The sequence below is a fragment of the Trifolium pratense genome, linkage group LG4 (assembly GCF_020283565.1).
Source record: "Trifolium pratense cultivar HEN17-A07 linkage group LG4, ARS_RC_1.1, whole genome shotgun sequence".
Taxonomy (NCBI): Eukaryota; Viridiplantae; Streptophyta; class Magnoliopsida; order Fabales; family Fabaceae; genus Trifolium; species Trifolium pratense.
This window is the reverse complement of record NC_060062.1, coordinates 48,887,495-48,905,773: the sequence shown is the minus strand read 5'-3', so window position 1 is coordinate 48,905,773 and position 18,279 is coordinate 48,887,495. Positions and strand designations below refer to the sequence as shown.

The following is an 18,279-nucleotide window of genomic DNA, read 5'->3' as shown; positions in this document are numbered from 1 at the left end:
TTCCTTTTGTTTCACACACATGGCATCTGGTCTTGATTCAATCTGAATGAATATAAGCTTTATTCTTTTTTGTTATGTGCCGTGAGGAAATACCTGTTCCTATACGAATTTTCTTAAATGTTATTTTAAGCTGTAAAGTGCTTGGAACAATTCAGATTCAACTTATGAATTTTGGATTAAGATTATAAGATCAAAAGCTAATTATTTTTGGCAAAATTCAGCTTTCACTATTTTGGTTCCCGTTTGGTCTGTATAGATGTTATTCGGTATCAATTTTTATGAGTTTCAGTTTCTCATTTTTCATAAGTTTCATCTTTATATTATTTGCTTTAAGTAGTCTTATTTCAATACAATTTTCAGTTTAATATTTGTTTTAGAAACAAATTGATCGAAATAAGAATAAGCATTTGATATGTGAATTAAGTGTATATTTTGAATCAGTGCAACAGTGGTTCATGTAAATTCAGATTTGAAAGCACTATTGTGGGAAATTGCAAGTTATTTTATGCTTGCAACTTTGGTTATAATTTTCTGGTTAAGTAATTTAAATTCAAATATTTCACAGTTTAAGTTTATATTTTGAAATAAGTTGATTGAAACATTATGTTACCAAAGTAACCTCTTTTGTGTAGATTAACTTATTTTGAAATATAAAAAGATTGTGTGCTTGTAACTTATGTGAATATTTAACCGGCCCAAAGGAAGGTAACTATTTTACAGAATTATAAGTGCACCTGTGGTGATAAACGTGTGATAATTATTCGGTTTTACGTGTGAATAATAAATTGACCCAAAGGAAAATTTGATATTTGACATGTTCTTATTATCAGTGTTTGATTACTGCGTCAAGGTATCACTGAAAAATTAATATTTTGTCCAAAGATATAATGTTAATGGATTCCCGATATCTTGTAATGGGGTTTACCTTTATTTGAATTTAAAGTTACTTTTATTTTGAGGTTTACTTGAGCATGTTTTGCTTGATTTTTGTTCTCTCTTCAGTTATGAATGACATGTTGAAGTTTACTTTCAACGTCAATTTAGTTAAATGGCTCAAACTTCAAGTTCTAGAAAGTAAATCTTTTGATAGTTCTTGAAGTATGGATCTCGACGTTGCGTTAAGGACTGATTCTCCCCCGCCTCGTACGGATGAGAGTACCTCTAAACAAAAGAGGGAAATTGGAAGGTGGGAGAGGTCAAATTGCATATGTTCGATGATCATAAGAAATGCCACTATGGGAACATTCTAGGGCAGACTATCTGAAAAGATAAATACGGTAACAGTTTTCATTAAGGAAATTTGAAAAGAGGTTTTTCAATAACGAAAAGTTTGATATACTATGCTTTTGGGAAACCTTAATTCAATAAAGTATAAGGATAAGCTGCGGATACAATGCCTCAAAAGGAACAACAACATAAATAATTTAAATCAGGTAACAATAGCTGTTTCTTTTGTAGAGCTAAAGGGTAAAGAAGGATTACTTTAACCGTCAAACATGACGTGTTAAGGGAATGCATTTGGTTTGTTTTCAGGTTGATTTAACTTTGGTATGTAGACACACATATGTTGGATAGATTCTGGTGCCACAACTAACAACAGTGTGTTTATGTAATGTTTTATGAGTTGTCGGCAACTAAGTGATGGTGAAAGATACATCTATATGTGGTTGATGACAAAACAGTTCAAGTTGTGGCAATTGGAAAATTTAGATTATTGATAAAAACTAAATTTTATTTGGATTTTGATGAAACTATTTTTGCAGTGTCTTTCAAACAAAAATTAAGTTCTATTTTTATTTTGAACTTATTTGGTTTTTCTTGTTTATTTGGGAATGAAAACTTAAATTATTTCAAAATTTAAAATTAGTTGGTTTTGGTTCTTTGTCAGGTTACAATAATCTCTATTCAATTTAACACAATTGTTTCATTTAATTAACCAATGAGAATTCAGGTACATTTGACACAAGATATTGGGTGACATCTCCAAATGGAGAATAAAGAGACTTATGTCAAATGAAATCTCAGACTCAGGTTTTACATAAAAGGGAAAATAAACCAATAAAGGAGATATGAGGCCAATGAGACTTTGGATGTCTTTGAACTTATAAATATTGATATTTGTGTGTCATTCTTTCCGGCTGTTTGGAATGGTAAACAATATTCATAATGTTCAAAGACGATTTTCTATATGGCTTCATTTATCTCATTCATGAAACAAGAAAGTCATTGGACATGTTCAATTTTTATCCAGACTAATGTTGGGAATCAACTCGACTAAAGAATCAAAAGAGTTATGTTTAACCGTGGTAGTGAATACTATGGTAAATTTAACAATTCAGGTGAACAACTTCCAATAATTTTTATTTTTATTTTTCAATTAAAACTGCAGCATATGCCCTTAATGTTCGGTTAAAGCAAGACCTTATAAAGTTATAATACAAATGAGAAGAAGGTACATGTTTTATGCTCCCGCAATTAAATTTCGTTTTTCTATCAGGAAATGTCAGTTCTTTGAGGATGTCGAGTTTGCAGGGGGAGATATGGTTATGGAGGAATATATTGATATTCCCACAGGTGTTTAACTCTCCATACAAGAAATTGTTCCAGATGAACAAACTCTTACACCTCAAGAACATATGTCATTCAGGAGACCCACGAGAGAAAATAGAAATACAATATCAGATGATTTTATTGTATTTATCCAGGGACATAAGGTTAACATTGGAATGATGGATGATGATCTAATCAAATTTCATCAAGCAATGGAAAGTTCTAACTCTCAAAGGTGGATCGATGCCCTAAATAAAGTGATAAATTCCATAAATGACAATGACATTTGGGATTTTCTCATTGCCATAAGGTACGAAACTCATTGGTCTTAAATAAAAATTTAAGACCAAGAGGGATTCGATAGGCGATGTGGAGAGGTAAAAAGCTCGTCTTGTCACAAAAGGATTTACACATAAAGAAGGCATTGATTATAAAGAGTCTTTCTTTTCAGTTTTTTCAAAAGACTCTTTTAGGATCATAATGACATTGGTGACACATTTAGAACTTGAGTTACATATGATGGATGTAAAGACAACGTTTCTAAATGGTACATTGATGAAACAATGTATATGGTGCAGCCGCAAAAATTTGTTTCAAAAGATTCAAATATACGGTTTGCAAATTTAAGAAATCCATCTATGAACTCAAGCAAGTATTTCAACTATGGTATTTCATAATTCATCAAGTGATCATCTCGTTTGGTTTTGAGGTGAATTTGGTTGATGATTGGATATACCATGAGTTCTGTGGGAGCAAGTAAACCATGTGATACACATGTGAATAAGGGGGGCAAAGTTTAGTCTCAATCACTGCCCTATGAATAACATTAAAGAAAAGTAAATACAGAAGATTCCACATGCATCATTGGTGTGGAGTCTAATTAAAGTTCAGATTGTATGCGTTTTGTCATTGCGTATATTTTTGGGATGTTCGAAAAGTATTTAAGTAATTTAATATTAGACCATTTGAAAGCAGCCAAATGCGTCATACAGTACTTAAAGAGAACTAAGGAACACATGCTCATATATTGGAAGTCAGATCAGTTTGAGATCATTTGGTATATTGACTCCGATTATATTAGATGCAAAGATAACATATCATGACGCATCTGATTATAGAACTTTGTCACGGGGCTGCACATAGTGGATAAGGAGTTAAAGACCACTAAAGTTATTTGTGACAATAAATCAGTAGTTTTATTTTCAATAACAACAGGAACTCGACGAAGTCTTGTTGTTAAAGATTAAGTTCAGAGTGAACAGTTGTCTATAGAGCATATCAGTACAAACTCCATGTTGCGGATCCGCTTACTAAAGTTTTCCACCCAAAAGGCTTCATGAGCATAGTGCTCATATGGGTGTCAAGTCATTTTGTGATATTCAGTTCTAGTGGGAGTTTGTTATTTTTAATGCTTTTATAATATAGACACACTTCAGTTTAAGTAAGACTTAAGAATATTTTCTGCAGAAATAAAGTTTTGGTATGTTTACACTCTAACTTTGGTTAAGGTTTGATCTCACTAAGGATAAGGAGGACCAGTTGAAAATCGACATATACAGACCAACTTCATGTGATTTTCATGCTACACATTTCATGATGGATCTATGTCATTTGGTTGTGTCACTATTGGTGATCATTGATGGGTTTAGTTATGATTAATGTAACGAAAATCACCTTGGTTCTATATATTGGCATGACTAATGGACGAGATAATTTGGATATGCTTAAGGAATATAATGGCGAATTTTGAGCTCATAAAGTCTAACACATGTGTATAATTACATATGTGACCAGTGGGAGATTGTTAGGATTTTTGGGTCACAATAGTAATATTACATGTGTTAGGGCCATTATGTAATTAGCCAAAGCATCAGTGGTCTAATTAATAATTAATAATAAGTCTATGGCTAAAAGCATAAATATCATGAAAGATAATTTATTGTGTAGATACCATAAGTCAATATCTAATTTGATGAGGGGCCAAATTAGAATATTGAAAACTAAGAAATAACCCTAAGGTTATTTATAAGGGTTATGGTCCTCAACTGTAGATATAACGTGAAAACGGTGTCTCGTCAGATTTACTCTTCATCCCCATCAGAGGAGATTCAAGGAGCCCATAAGGAATTCTACAGTTGGAAGATCACATACCCGGTGAACTTCAATCCATTAGCTATGGCAAACTCAGGTACGATTCCGCTTATGATTATGTTTTATTTCTTAATGATTAACATGATCGACTCTAGGGTTTATGAATCAATTGAAATCTAACAAAAGTGGCTCCAAATTACTAATTGACATGGTTACAGGGAGGTGCAATCTTAGTGGGGCCACCCCCACATTGATATGTCGAATCCGAGGCTCATAAACTTCGATTTGCATATCCAGTTTAAGCATACATGGCGGGAAGACAATAGAAGCGCTGATTGACTAGCTAATCATAATTTAGTCCAAAGTTCTTTTGATGTAATATCTTTGAAGAATCCTCCTAGAGAGCTCTAGGATATCCTCTTTGATGATAATTTTGGGGCTTACATGCATAGGAATGTGTATTTAGTTTATTAATTTCTTTGTCTTTTGGGCATTTGTCCTCTTCATGTACCAAAAAAAATATATGATTCATTTTTTTTTGTTAAGTAGATTAGTAGCTAGAATTTCGCATTTTAAAGTAAACAAGTGAGACTACCATAATTTGAACCTCGGTGCTTACATATTAGATGTAATGTAATGTCCCTGACAACTAGTTTTATGCTCACGAGACTAAAATAATATGATTCTTAATTCCATCTCGTAGAATAGAACATAAACATAAATTTTTAGAAAACTAATGAAACCATATCGATGAACTTAGAGTATGTTTTACTCTTGCAATATTGAACAAATTGACGAATGATATTATTAATAACAAAATTAAAAGTTTATCAATCTTCTACCTAATTTTCATGAACTTACATATAAGAATCGGTCAAAAACCAATTTCTTACACAAATTACCAACAATATTCAGTAAATCAAAGTTTAAATTATTCCAAAACAATTAAGCAAACTAAATCACTTGTAATAGATAACTGGTTTATTGGAATTCAAATCCCACATGCCTCCTTCTTTGAGATACTCAATATACCTTGCAAATTCAGGCCTAGCTGTTGTTTTCTTTTTCCTACGAAAATCCAAAAAGCTGAGAAGTGGATGAGTACTCTTCTTGTTACTTTTACTATTAGCCTTCTTTGTTGGGTTTCTTTGTAGTTTTATGTCACCAAAAGTTGAACCTGGAGCAATTTTACTTGAAGAATTTGATGCTCTAGAAGGCAATGTTGTGCTTCTCTTGAACTCCTCATGCAAAAGTGTTGTTGTTGCAGATTCTTTCCCTAATCTCTCATACCTCCCTGTTCCAAAGCCTCTACTCATGGATCTAAACATGTTTGAACCGTGAAAACCCTGAACTCTAAACCCTGAACGTTTTGCGTAAAAGAAGAGGTTTTTAATGAAGTATTAAGTATGTGAAAAGATGAAGAGAAAAGGGTTGGTGAGAATTGTTGAGAAGTTAACTTGAGAAGAACAACATAATGAATGGATTTATATATACATCTACAACTACAAGGTCAAGTGTTTTTGGTTTTTACAAGGTCAAGTTTGGTTTGCTAGTACTTTGGACCATAGTGCTTTTTAAATTCAATAAATATAATATGTTTTGATTGTTTATTAGTTGTAAGTTATGTTGACTTTTTCAGCTATATTATGTTAATATGTTTTGATTTTTTATGCAATTGTGAGTTATATATTAACATATGGTATACCAATCTTTCTTTCTATTATAAATATGAAAGTGATATTTCTGTTTTTTTGTGGTAACCAATCTTGATTTTCTCAGTCAAATTGCTCCTAAGACTCACCAACATTTGCCTTATAACTTTGTATTGCTTGCACACGACACATTGAAACATTGGAATAAATTTCTGAGAGTGAACAACATCAGCTAGAATGATGATACAATTTTTTATTTAAAATATATACTAATATCTTAATGACTTGGTCTTGATTACTTCTAACTATAACTTTGTGAATATTTTAAACAGCTAAGACTTGTTCATGATGAAGGTCATAGATTGAAATTGTCAAAATTTAATCCACCTGAGTTTAATAAAGAAAGGTGGACTCATTTGTGAAGGAAATCAAACATGTTAACCATTCAACTGATCATAGGGTTATGACAAAAAACTACCAACCATAACTTCTTTTTTTTTTGTATCAACTCTCCAATTCTGATAATGTAGAGTTCGGCCGCAAAGTAAATAAAATATGGCTAATAATTATTTCCACCAGAAATCGAACTTGGATTCTACTCACAAACAATTTATTCTAGAGAGATCTCAATAACCACTTGACCTCAACATTTTTGTTAATTGTAGCTATTTTTCGCATGCATCATACAAATCAAACATTCTTTCTTTCCAAAGGATGATCTCATATTCACGTAATCAATTCATTCTAATTTTCCATGGATTTTGCAACAGTTTGAATGTGTGACTGCAGAGAAATGTATCCCTACCACTTATGTGGACCCTTTTATGAATGACTCTATGTTGTAGGGTTTTATGTGTTGTACATATTTGACCACTTTGGTAGATGGTAGATACAAAATGTACAATCATATTAAAACAAAAACAATTAAACAAAAAAGGTTACGTAGCAAAGAAACAAAATGTGGATTTTTCATGTAAACAAATTTGACCTCCAAATCAGCAGGCTATATTATTCATTTGCATTATTATGCACACATTTCCCATGTTGATGATTTAACTATCTACCTAGTTTCCTTGTTGACTTAGCTATTCCCATTCTAAGCTTGACAAGTAAATAAACCCTTCACCCTTCAGTATCTTCCCAGTGGTCTATTGAATAATCAAGCTGATAGCAACCTTGACTGTATCCGGCAAAACATATTGCTATGAGTTGGTAATTACTTTATACCCTGTCTCCAAATATTAGATCCTTTTAAGATTTTTTTTGTTTGTTTAAAATCACCCCTTTTAAATTATTAACAATATAAATTACTTATTTATCAAAATTCTCAAAATTATTTGACAAATTTTAGCAACTACTAATAAGTAAGCAATAAATACTATGGACATATAATTCCTTTCAAAACTCACGCAGTGTATTTTGGGATGCCATGCATGCAGCCATACGACCTCTCTGCTATCGGACATGGATAGTCTAAATCTCTTTTCTCTCCTTCCCTCTCCTAACTCTCTAACTCTCTTAATCTCACCCTTTCATGAGTTTATTTTTATTTTTTTAATGAAAAGAGAGAGTAATTAAGGTTAAGATAGATATAAAGAGTTAGTAGAGGGAAGGAAATGATCCAATTTGTTTTGCTAACCACCACTACTGCTGGTGTCTTATTCTACAAGGTGTTTCAAACAGCAAAATAAAATTATTGTCCTTGCAAATCTTTATTAAACACTTTTTTTCTACACGGACAAGATTGCTTCATATGTATTAAAGTATCTTGCCGGACCAAATCTGAAACATTTAAAGTTGCAAAGTGTAACATACCAGCAGGGGACATATCCAAGTACTTTTGTCTCTGCTTAACACAAGTTGACGTACTTATATGCACTTAATTCTTCATGTCATGCCAATCCAATAAAGGTTTTTAACTAACCTCCTCGACGTTATAACTTATAACCAGAGTGTCCACACTCCACTCGAAGTTGCACCATCAAGCTCTGCCGAAAGATGGGGAACCCAACTTGATGTACTCGGAATGACCCATCTAACATAAAAAATTCCATCTTGAAATGAGTAACCTGGTCTGGAGTTGAGGTTTATTTTCTCAAGGTCAGCAATGTTCTTGAGCAACTAGGATAGTAACATTAGAAGTTGTGTTTTTCATGCACTGTTAAGCTAGAGACAATCTTAAGCTACAAACTATCTCTACTACTAACTTATAAACAAGCTCAAACTTAATTTTGCCAAATAGATGACATCATATTGTTCAATTATGACTGAGTTATCAAACAAGAACACTGGCAGATGTATGTGGCACCATTCCCTCAGCAATCAGTTAAAGTCTCAGTTCAGCAAGGATAAAAAAGGGTCAAAGGAATTGTCGACAATTTTGTGTTACTAAACTAATCCGTCTCCACAAACATTACAATATTTCGCAGTTTCAAATGCAAGCCAAGTCATATATAAAGCTTTCTCTATCTATTTACTTGAATTTCTTAATCTCTTGCCTCACGTGGGATTAATATTTTCTTACACTAAATATTTAAGAAACTATTACAGAAAGTACGCATAGGGGGCGGGTTCAGAAACAGGGTGTACTATCTTTCTTCCGAGTTGAATTTACTCCAAGCATCCTGAAAAAATGACACAAAGTAATGCTGAAATAAGAGGCGGGTGTTGATGGTTAATAAATATCAAATGTTCGACAACGCTATTTTATCATCCGAGTGCAAGGAATGAGCGAGTGTTTTTATGCAAGGAATGACTATATGGATGGCAATTTAACCCATGCTCAGTGGGTACCCACAAAAAATACCCACAACGGGTAGGGTAAAACCCACATCTTGGGTATGGGCACGGGCAATTACCCGCAAAATCGAGCGGGTATGGGTGCGGGTATGGGTGCGGGTACCTTAGTACCCACCCCACCCCATACACACAGTATAAATTTATTTATTTTAATTATATTATTATATAATAATATTATTGTACAATAATATTTGTAAATCAATTTAAAAAAATACAACACTATTATACTATTACACATTTTTAATAAAAATGTTTATTTATAACATAATGCAAATATAATGTGAATATGTCAACAAAGAAATGAACTTTAGCATGATATTACTAATAATTTTGTTTATAATTTTCATGAGTCAACATTAAAAAATTGATTATATTAAAATGATATGATATTTTACAATTGATCAATTTATTTTTAGCAAAAAAAGTGGGTAACGGGTACGGGTACTTAAGTACCCATAGGGTATGGGCACGGGTACAAAGATTGTTGCCCACGCGAGTATAAAGATGGGTACGGGTATTTTTTCAAACTGCGGGTATGGGTACTAAAGTACCCTACCCATTGTCATCCCTAAATGACTGGGGACCAAGGTAGTATTATAATACTTATTCTGCCCCGATAACCACAAAATATATTATTATATTTTACTTTCTATAATATTAGGATTTAAAAGTTCTCTTGATATTTTATTTGAGTTGAATGTTATAATGGGCAAGTTGGTCTATTTAATATCATTTAAATTAACCATGAAATATCAACAAAACAAGTAACATTGACTAAAAATATAACATTCAACTCAAATAAAATATTAAGAGAACTTTTAAATCCTAATTATATAAAGTAAAATATAATAATATATTTTGTGGTTATCGGGCAGAATAGTAATACTACTTTGGTCAGTAGTCATTCCTTGCATCCAGTTGATATATAAAAACACTAACTCATTTCTTGCACTCTTATTACAACATTATTTTGTGTATTTTTCAGGATGCTTGGAGTAAATTCAACTCGGAAGACTCCTATGTTTCTGAACTCACCCCCTATACAAATTAGTAGTTCTCCTTGTGGATGTAGCAATTTGTAGTCGAATACCTCAGTAATTATTTTATCACGTCTATTTTCTGTAATAAAATAGATTGTGATAAAATAATTTCTGAGGTATTCGACTGCAGATTGTTGCATCTACAAGGAGAACTACTAGTTTGCATAGGAGACGGGTTCAAAAACAGAACAAGATGTACTATCTCACTTCCGAATTGAATTTCCTTCAAGCACCCTGAAAAAATGACACAAAATAATGCTGAAATAAGAGGCAGGTGTTAATGGTTAATAAATATCAAATGTTCGACAACACTGTTTTACCATCCGAGTCTAGGTGCAAGGAATATGTGGATGTTTTTATCTATTAACTGGATGCAAGGAATGACTACTGACGAAGGTAGTATTATAATACTTATTCTGCCTGATAACCACAAAATATATTATTATATTTTTTACTTTCTATAATTAGTATTTAAAAGTTCCCTTAATATTTTATTTGAGTTGAATGTTATATTTAGTCAATGTTTCTTGTTTTGTTGATATTTCATGGTTAATTTAAATGATATTAAATAGACCAACTTGCCAATTATAATAAGCAAGAAACAAATCCTAGATGAATGAACATTTATAGTTCAAGCTTGGGTAGGAGGTAGATTAGCATGTGTCTACATGCTTTTGTGTCTGCATAGTTTCATATGCTGATATAATATTAATATGTACGTGATAATATACATGTGAACCTGATAAGTTTCATGTTCTGCAAAAGCATTATGGTTTTGCTTTGCAATGGCAAAACTTATACAGATATCTAATATAAATTATAAAATAATTCCACAGCCAAATTGTGTATGCACAACAAAACAAATAGGTGAATGATGACATGCCAAACCAACCTTTAAGAGATCAAAAACTTTTTCACATATGTATTTGTGTTGAATACTTGCTCCACGTTGCTGTAATTTGTCAGGATGAACGCAAAGGGTAGCCTTCCTGTATGCTTTCTTTGCAGCAGCAGAAGTAATTACATCCGTGAGTGGGATTGGCTGCCACCCACTATCAGGCCCAAGGATCTGACAAAATAGAAAAATCAGAAAAGAAGCCATGTATAGTCTTCCCTTAACTGTTATTCAGTATAAGCACCGACAGAGGTCTCAAACAGGAAAAAATAAAAAAAGAGGAGACAGGTGGCGTCATGAATATCAGGTATCAGAATCAAGCAACCAATTGATTAAATTCATCTGTAGAAGACTCACACTACTCACTGGACCTTTAAATACTATGACCATAAGAAGTTGGGGGTAAGGGAAGAAAAGCACATGTTAATTCAGAATTTCAGCATAGGAAGACCTACATATTGCAAGGTTGAAAGCAATGCACGCAAGTTTCCTTCTTTTCCACTTGACCACCTCCTGACTTCAGTATCCAGAGTCTCCGCTAATCTCTGCAAAGAGCATCAGACTCAACAATCAATGAAACATGTACAACAATTCATAACCTTTAAAGAACAAATGTTCAGATGGTTACACTTCTCTCAGCTTGCTCCTTCTGAGCTACAAGGTCACGCATGTTCTTTTCTTCCAAAGCTTTTGCCTAATATTGCATTAAAACTCTTGTCATGATCATTTTATTACAGGTAAAATTTACATGCTACAAATATGACAATATTGAAAATCTTACTGCACGGTCGGCTGTTCGACGACACCTCTCCGTCCTAGCTCTACATCGCTGAGCTGATTCACCTTCTTCTGATCTCTCAGAAAAAGAAGAAGCTTAAAGCAAACAATATTTGGTTATTATTGTATCAAGTGGATGCAGTAAAATATTCATCAACAGTTTATAATAAATCACTGCAGAGGTGTTACGCATCACATACCACCATTAACTGAATATGGATATCTGGAACCAGTGCCAGAGCTGAAGTTGTGAAACTGTGAATCCAGCATATCCTGCAATTCCATTCGTTAAAAATTCAGTAGGCAATTATGCAATTTAATCACTTACAGATTTAAGAGGATACTTACTGAGGATGGGCCCTGTCTTCCACTATTTCTGGAAGAAACGCCAAATTTATCAGATACAGATCTCTCTAATTGTTCTCTGGACCCAAATGCAGCTCTCTCAACCTTCGCTTTTTCCATTGCGCGCTCTCGAGCCTCAGCAGTTGCTCTCTCTACAGCAGCACGTTCTGCCTTCAATCTGGCTTCTGCAGTTGCCTTATCAGAGTACGATTTGTCTCTAGCCTCAGCACAGGCCTTTTCAAGTCTTTCCCTGGCCTCAGCCAGTGCTCTTTGTCTAGCTTCAGCTGTTGCTCTATCAAACGCAGCCCTTTCTGCTCTTTCGCGAGCTTCAGCATATGCTCTATCACGAGCCTCAAAAGTTGCTCTATCAACAGCCATCCTATCTTTTTCTCTTTCCCTTTCCCTCTCAGCCTCCAGCATTGCTCTGTCAACAGCCATTCTATCTTTCTGTCTCTCCCTTTCTCTCTCTAACTCTTCTTCTATCTTTGTGAGACGTTCTTTTTCCAACTCTTGTTCTATTCTCAGCTTTTCGGCATCTTTCTCTACTAAGGCGGCAGTTTCGTTAAGACACTTTTCTTTGCTTTTGGTGGAATGGGCTACACGAGACCTTTGAGAAGTGTTGTGTACATTTACTGCATCTTGAACTATAGCAGTTTCATCTACTGATGTGTTCCTTCTGTGATCATCACATGTGTTTACTTGGCTTGATGAATTCAGGTTCCTGCTACCTTCCTGGTTTACTGCAAGATTTGCATGATGTTTAATCGTTCTATTCTCACCCCATTCATTTGCAATTTTCCTCTCTTGACTTCTAGAATCAAATTCCATTTGAGGGACTGTCTTAGCTTTCTCACTGCATGCCTGTTTCTTACTAAGACAAAGTTCATCGGTGTCTCTCACGCTACAATCCACCTTTCCCGATTGTGTCCTACAACCCTCTTCCAATTTCCTTCCACCAATTTCGCAGTCAGTTCTAGCTTCTGCAATATCATGATCAGCAACAGGTTCTAGAGATACCCCTGGTTTTTCATTATTTACTTTATGAATGGTGGATGAATGAGACAGAAGATTATGACCGCACTGTGCTTTCTGTGTCTCATTAGTTTCTTTAGCAAACTTCATGTTGATACCTTCACTATTCACCTCCAGTGGCTCCAAAATAATATCAAACCCCTCATCTGTTTCACTCCTACTAGCATCTTTGAGTATATTCTCAGATTGCTTGGAGTGACTATTCTCATTTGGTATACCTAAAGCTCCTTCCCTGTCAGATGTTTGGTTTGAAAAACTCTCAGTTTCTTGTTTCATCTGAGCCACACTTCCACTACGTCTTTCTAGATCTACAGCTTGTTTCCAAACTTTCAAAGTCCCTTTGCTCTCACTTGTTTCTTCAAGCTTATTTCCTTTTCCGTACTCATCAGAAACCACTCTAAATTTTTCTTTACTTTTATCTTCTACACATGCCTCATTTGTCCCCCGCTCAAATGCCTCTTCAATTTTTGTCTTGATCAAACCTTGTTCAAAGTCTTCTCTAAGCCTCTTTTCGTTCTCTACCTGCCCATGAGCGTGTTTTTGGTCTTCACCACTTACTTTGTTTATAAAAGAATCATTTTGGTTGATCTCATTTTCTTCACTTTCACGTGACTCTTTGAGCCCACTTCTGTTCTGTATCTGTTGTTTGGAGATGATTTCATTTTCTCTTTTGCAAGTTACATTTTCTTCTGGCTTCTCCAGCTTAATAGCTTCATTTGATCTTCCATTAATTTTCTCAAGCTCCTCAGAATCTTTGACTGTTTCCTCACTCTTTGCTGCTTCAGAAGTAAAAGCTTCTCTATGATTTTTTTCATTTTCTTTCATCATTTGAGACTGCTTGTGATTTTTCACACCCAGCTTCTGCTCTCCATTCTGTTTTAGTTTCTTCTCATTTTCTTTAAGCTTCAAGCTAAATTGAACTTCACTTAGTTCTTGTTCATCAGCCTCTTTTGATATCTCACTTTCCACTGGATTGGCTTTAGTTGCTTTCTTTTCAGTTTTTCTTTGTTGGTGGGCCGTTTTTATCTTCTCACTCTTTCCAAGCTCAAAAAAATCAGTAAATTCTTCATTCCTCAAAGGCTCTCTCTGCCCGAATTCCACATTAGATGATTTAGATCTCCTAATGTTTTTGCCCTGTTCATAAGCCCCTCTTGCTGCTTTAGATTTCTTCTTGTATTCGTCAGGCTGACAACTTTCTAAAACTGCTTTTACTTTTGTGTATTCTTCTTGGATGTTGGATGCTTCTCCTTCTTTCCTCCAATGCTCAAATGTTCTGGCATCTTGCACCAAACTCTTGGTATGATTTATGGGATGAATTACTTTTTGAGAGTCTTCCGCTCCCACCAATTCAAAAAATTCAGTTGCTTCTTTCCATGTCCCAACTCCAATACTTTGCTCTGATTCTTGAGATGACCTGGATTCCTTCATGTGTTTTTCCTCAAACTTGTTTAAATGCCTTTCCCCTTCTAATGGTTCTAGAATTACTGGAGCAGCCTTCCTAGCTTTCTGCCTTTCATCTGTGGCAGAAATTTTCATTTTGCCAGATCTCCGATCACAGGTTGCCAGCACTGCCTCATCATTCAACCTATTAAATGTAGCTATATTCCCACTCATCATTGCTTCATTTGTTTTTACATCATAACTCGATTTTAAGTTGCTTTCAGAACCCCTCTTCTTTCTCCCCTTCAAATCTTTTGTACTCCTACCTTTTGCTTCTGGTCTGTCTCTGGCTTCTTTTACAACAGAAGCAGATGAAATAATATCAACCTCCACATCAAAGAAAGGTGGCGAACCATCACCTAGAGTATCTTCAGAATCAATCCAGTCGTTGTTTGAATGAGATTCACTATTGTACCCCTTGCTTGGATCTAATAAAGGTGGTGGCCGACAAGGGGGTGGCAATTGAGACGGTATAGTTCTGAGGCTGACATCAGTCACAGTTATGAACGTCTCACTGGAATGAGAATCATTTCGGTTGTATCCATCATGCAGATCAAGATCACAACGGGGAATCTGTTCACCAGAAGTAACATTACATGGACGCAACGTCATTTTCTTATGACGGTTTCTCTTTTCCTTGCCTGCAGTAAATTCCATATCAAGGTCAATATCATCCACAACCTGCAAGGATGGATCAGTCCTATGAAAGAGCATGGTTTCATCAACTACACGAGTGACACCAGGAACAGCGTGCAGCTGAGTTACGCTAGCTTTCCCCTTTGACGTATCTTCATTGTGTGTACCATTGACCTTATGATACGAAATGTTGAACTCCGTATTTCCATCAACCGACTGTAAGAGACCTCCACTTGATACGCCTACATTATTTCCAAAATGGTTCAAGTCACCAGAGAATGAATCGGTTTCTACTGGAGTCCTACAAATGATGTAAGAATATAATTATATTATATGAAAACAAAGCCAAATAAAAAGATTAAACAAATAATGTAACAAAGAACTTTTACTATTACAGAAGTACCATAGAGCAGAATTAAAGCTTTCGACACATACCATGAGGTCATTTTCATTTTCATTTTCATATAGAATATAAATCAAAATTAACAAATTTAATCATGGAAATAAGTAATAAGCCATTGAATTGAACCTAAACCAAAGCCTCCGATCATGAAATAAGCAGAGAAACATAGTGTTTTACTTCTAATTAACGCTTTCATTTGTCACATTAACCTAAAAAACTCAACCTCAACAAAAAAAAAATCACAAACTATAATAACTAATTATCTACAGCTAGAGTCAAAACAACGCTAAAAAGTTTCCAATTCGCTTAAAACAAATCCGTTACGCAAACGGATCATACATTTCATCAAAAATTTCAGAATAAAACGGTAACATTAAGAACTCGATCGCATTGATACATACCAGTCTTCTTCTTCATCTTCATTTTCACCTTCACGAAACAAGTCCTCGTGAGAGGACCAAAAATCCAGTCCACCGGAGCCTCCGAAGACCTCAGCATAGTCAAAAGCAGAGCGACGGAAGTCGAAGAAAACCTCGCCGGAGTCAACAGCCGGAAGATCCAAAACCGGAATGGAAGATGACCGTCCGGCATGGAAGCTGGAGAAAATCTCACCGTAGTCTTCAAACCGCGGCGAAATGGAGGAAGCGGTGAACTTCGGCGGACCACCGTAAACGTCGTCGTAGAGAGTTTTGGAAGATGAGAAAGTAGCGTTGGTGATTTTCTTGGGAAGCGGAATAGAGAGTTTGTTTTGTTGGTGGCGAGAATGTGTTACAGTTTCCATGGAGAAAATGTTGGTAGTTAGGGTTTGGAGTTTCTCTCTCCTCTTTGTGTTTCTCTCTCTTGGTTGTTATGGCTCTTTCTTTCTTTCTTTCTTTCGGGGTGAGTGCAGTGCAGAGATTACTACTGTGAAGCGTCAGAGAAGGAGGACGAAAGAAGAAAAAATGAGTGAAGAAATTGAAAAAAAAGGTGGTGGTGAAGATTGTGAAAAGACAAATTTGGGCTTGTGTTTCTTTTTTGTTTTTTCTACAACGAATTTTATTTATAGTTTAAAAATAAAACGTGTGATGCGATGTTGTCACGACAGCGATATTTTTTTTTTCTTCTTGTTTTTTCTTATTTCGTAAGTCGTGTGAGTCAAATATAAATAAAATATTAAATTCAGTAAATGATTTTTTTTTGACGCAATAAATGATTTTTTTTAGAGAAAAGAAAATACTACGTGCATTAACAGTTTTACACTGTTGGTAACTTGGTACTGTCCTTTAACCTCTTCCTTTTAGCCGCTGAGTCAGAGTGACTTTGGTCTCATCAAAAATAATTTTTTTTATGCAAACAAAAAAATAAATTTAGTTGAACATAAAAAATATTTTAAAATAAGAAAAAGAAATGTACAGAACTACTGTATTTACATTTATTTATATTTTAATTTAAAGACTGACATTAGTGCAAAGTAATTTTACAGGGACATTTGATAAAATTTATCTAATATTTCATATTATATTAAGAAGAATTTAATTTATATATATTGTTGATGTAAAGTTATTTTGCACATATATTCGATAATATATTAAAAAATTAAATTATTAAAATATATGATTAACAATGTAAAATTATTTTACGTTGATGTTTATTTATTTATTTATTTTATTTAGTAGCCTAATGGCTAATACTTATTCTTTTTTCTCGTACATCTTTTAAAAAGAGACTAACTGAACATATTTTTTACTACTAAATAATTTCTGGCTAGTTTGACTTAATGGCAGCAGCTTGTTTACTCCGTAGTGGAAGGCGAAACATTGGCTCTATTATATGCTACGAAAGAGGCAATTCATCGTGGATTTGAGCAAATTCAATTTGAAAGTGATTCAAAGTTGTTGGTTGACGTTATCCATTCGAGAAGACTTGGTAATTCAGAGTTTAATTTGATTATTAATGACATTATTTTTCTTATGTCATCTTCTAATGTAAACTTTGATATTAAGTTTGTTATAAGACAAACGAATTTGGTTGTTCATACTCTTGCTAGGGCGGCCAAAGTTTTGGCGTCTCCATAAATTTGAGATTATTACTTTTATGTATCGAACATTTATTAATTAATGATATGAATTAAGTTTGTTTGTTTAAAAAAAAATCAACTCTTTAAGTTTTTTTTAATTTAATTTAATGGAATTTTGTTCCATCTTTTTTTTTTTTGTTACATTTGTTCCATCTATTTTATCTTTTGAACATTTAGTACAAAATATATATAGTGATAATATATAAATGTGATAAATGAGATGTTTAAGAGCATCCACATTGGAGCTCCCCAAATTTGAGTACTTAACTAGGTCACACTGTACACATCATTCATTTATAATTTTTAATAGGGTCATGTTAACATGTGCATCAAGGGCACATGTTAAGGTATCTAAAAATAGAAATATGCATTTAATAACATAAAAAAATTTAATATTTAAAAAATATAATGCACAAGTTACAAGAGAATATTAATACATTTATATTGTTAACATGTGTCTTTGGTGCACATGTTAACATTTTCCTTTTTAATAATAGTACCTAATAAGTATTCAATCTCTCCAACTCAACACCTCTTAAAAAGTTATAAATCGATCTCACTAA

General features: G+C 33.9%; 2 protein-coding genes across 2 annotated transcripts; both read right to left on the bottom strand.

Annotated features, from left to right (window-relative positions):
- Positions 1-5,423: 5,423 nt before the first annotated feature.
- On the bottom strand, positions 5,424-6,111 carry LOC123920213. Its single transcript, XM_045972415.1, has one exon. The coding sequence runs from the start codon at positions 5,967-5,969 to the stop codon at positions 5,601-5,603; it is 369 nt and encodes a 122-aa protein (XP_045828371.1). The 5' UTR covers positions 5,970-6,111; the 3' UTR covers positions 5,424-5,600.
- Positions 6,112-8,661: 2,550 nt separating this feature from the next.
- LOC123921141 (auxilin-like protein 1) lies at positions 8,662-16,665 on the bottom strand. The gene is made up of 8 exons (XM_045973555.1): positions 16,062-16,665; positions 12,153-15,558; positions 12,005-12,077; positions 11,809-11,900; positions 11,656-11,721; positions 11,483-11,572; positions 11,025-11,201; positions 8,662-8,917 (listed from the first exon to the last, which is right to left on the bottom strand). Exons 1-8 carry the CDS (start codon positions 16,439-16,441, stop codon positions 8,882-8,884), a joined length of 4,320 nt encoding a protein of 1,439 aa, XP_045829511.1. The 5' UTR covers positions 16,442-16,665; the 3' UTR covers positions 8,662-8,881.
- Between the last annotated feature and the right edge of the window lie 1,614 nt (positions 16,666-18,279).